The sequence below is a fragment of the Sinocyclocheilus anshuiensis genome, unplaced genomic scaffold, assembly GCF_001515605.1.
Source record: "Sinocyclocheilus anshuiensis isolate Anshui unplaced genomic scaffold, SAMN03320099.WGS_v1.1 scaffold246, whole genome shotgun sequence".
Lineage (NCBI taxonomy): Eukaryota > Metazoa > Chordata > Actinopteri > Cypriniformes > Cyprinidae > Sinocyclocheilus > Sinocyclocheilus anshuiensis.
The window spans coordinates 512,055-512,411 of NW_015542356.1; the positions used below are offsets into that span (position 1 = coordinate 512,055).

General features: G+C 43.7%; 1 protein-coding gene across 6 annotated transcripts in view; it reads right to left on the reverse strand.

Moving 5' to 3' along the window:
- The window catches only part of LOC107691719 (acetyl-CoA carboxylase-like), a 69,289-nt gene that overhangs the window by 4,575 nt on the left and 64,357 nt on the right, over positions 1-357 (reverse strand). For all 6 annotated transcript variants that reach the window (XM_016490505.1, XM_016490503.1, XM_016490507.1 and 3 more), the window contains one exon: positions 132-268. In XM_016490505.1, coding sequence (XP_016345991.1) covers positions 132-268 — 137 coding nt within the window. The remainder of the gene's footprint in view (positions 1-131; positions 269-357) is intronic.

Genomic DNA, 357 nt, shown 5'->3' on the forward strand with positions numbered 1-357 from the left:
TCGGCGTTTGGTATCGGGGCATTTTAACGAGTACGAGTACGAGTACAGGAGCTCAGTATCGGTGCATCCCTACATAATATAAACCATTTATAAGTGCATATATGTTTTTAAGGCTGGTGTCTGGATGTTACCTGCGGATCTGTTTGAGGATGTGATCCCTGCGGATATATTTGATATTCTCATCGATGATAGATCTGGCACCCTCTTCTTCTGCCAGCTGCCTCTCCAACCACTCCACAACATCCTCATTGCTGTCCCACAGATAAGCCTGGGAGAGACAAACATTTACATTTACATTTAGTCATTTTGCAGACGCTTTTATCCAAAGCGACTTACAATTGGGGGATACATAAAGCG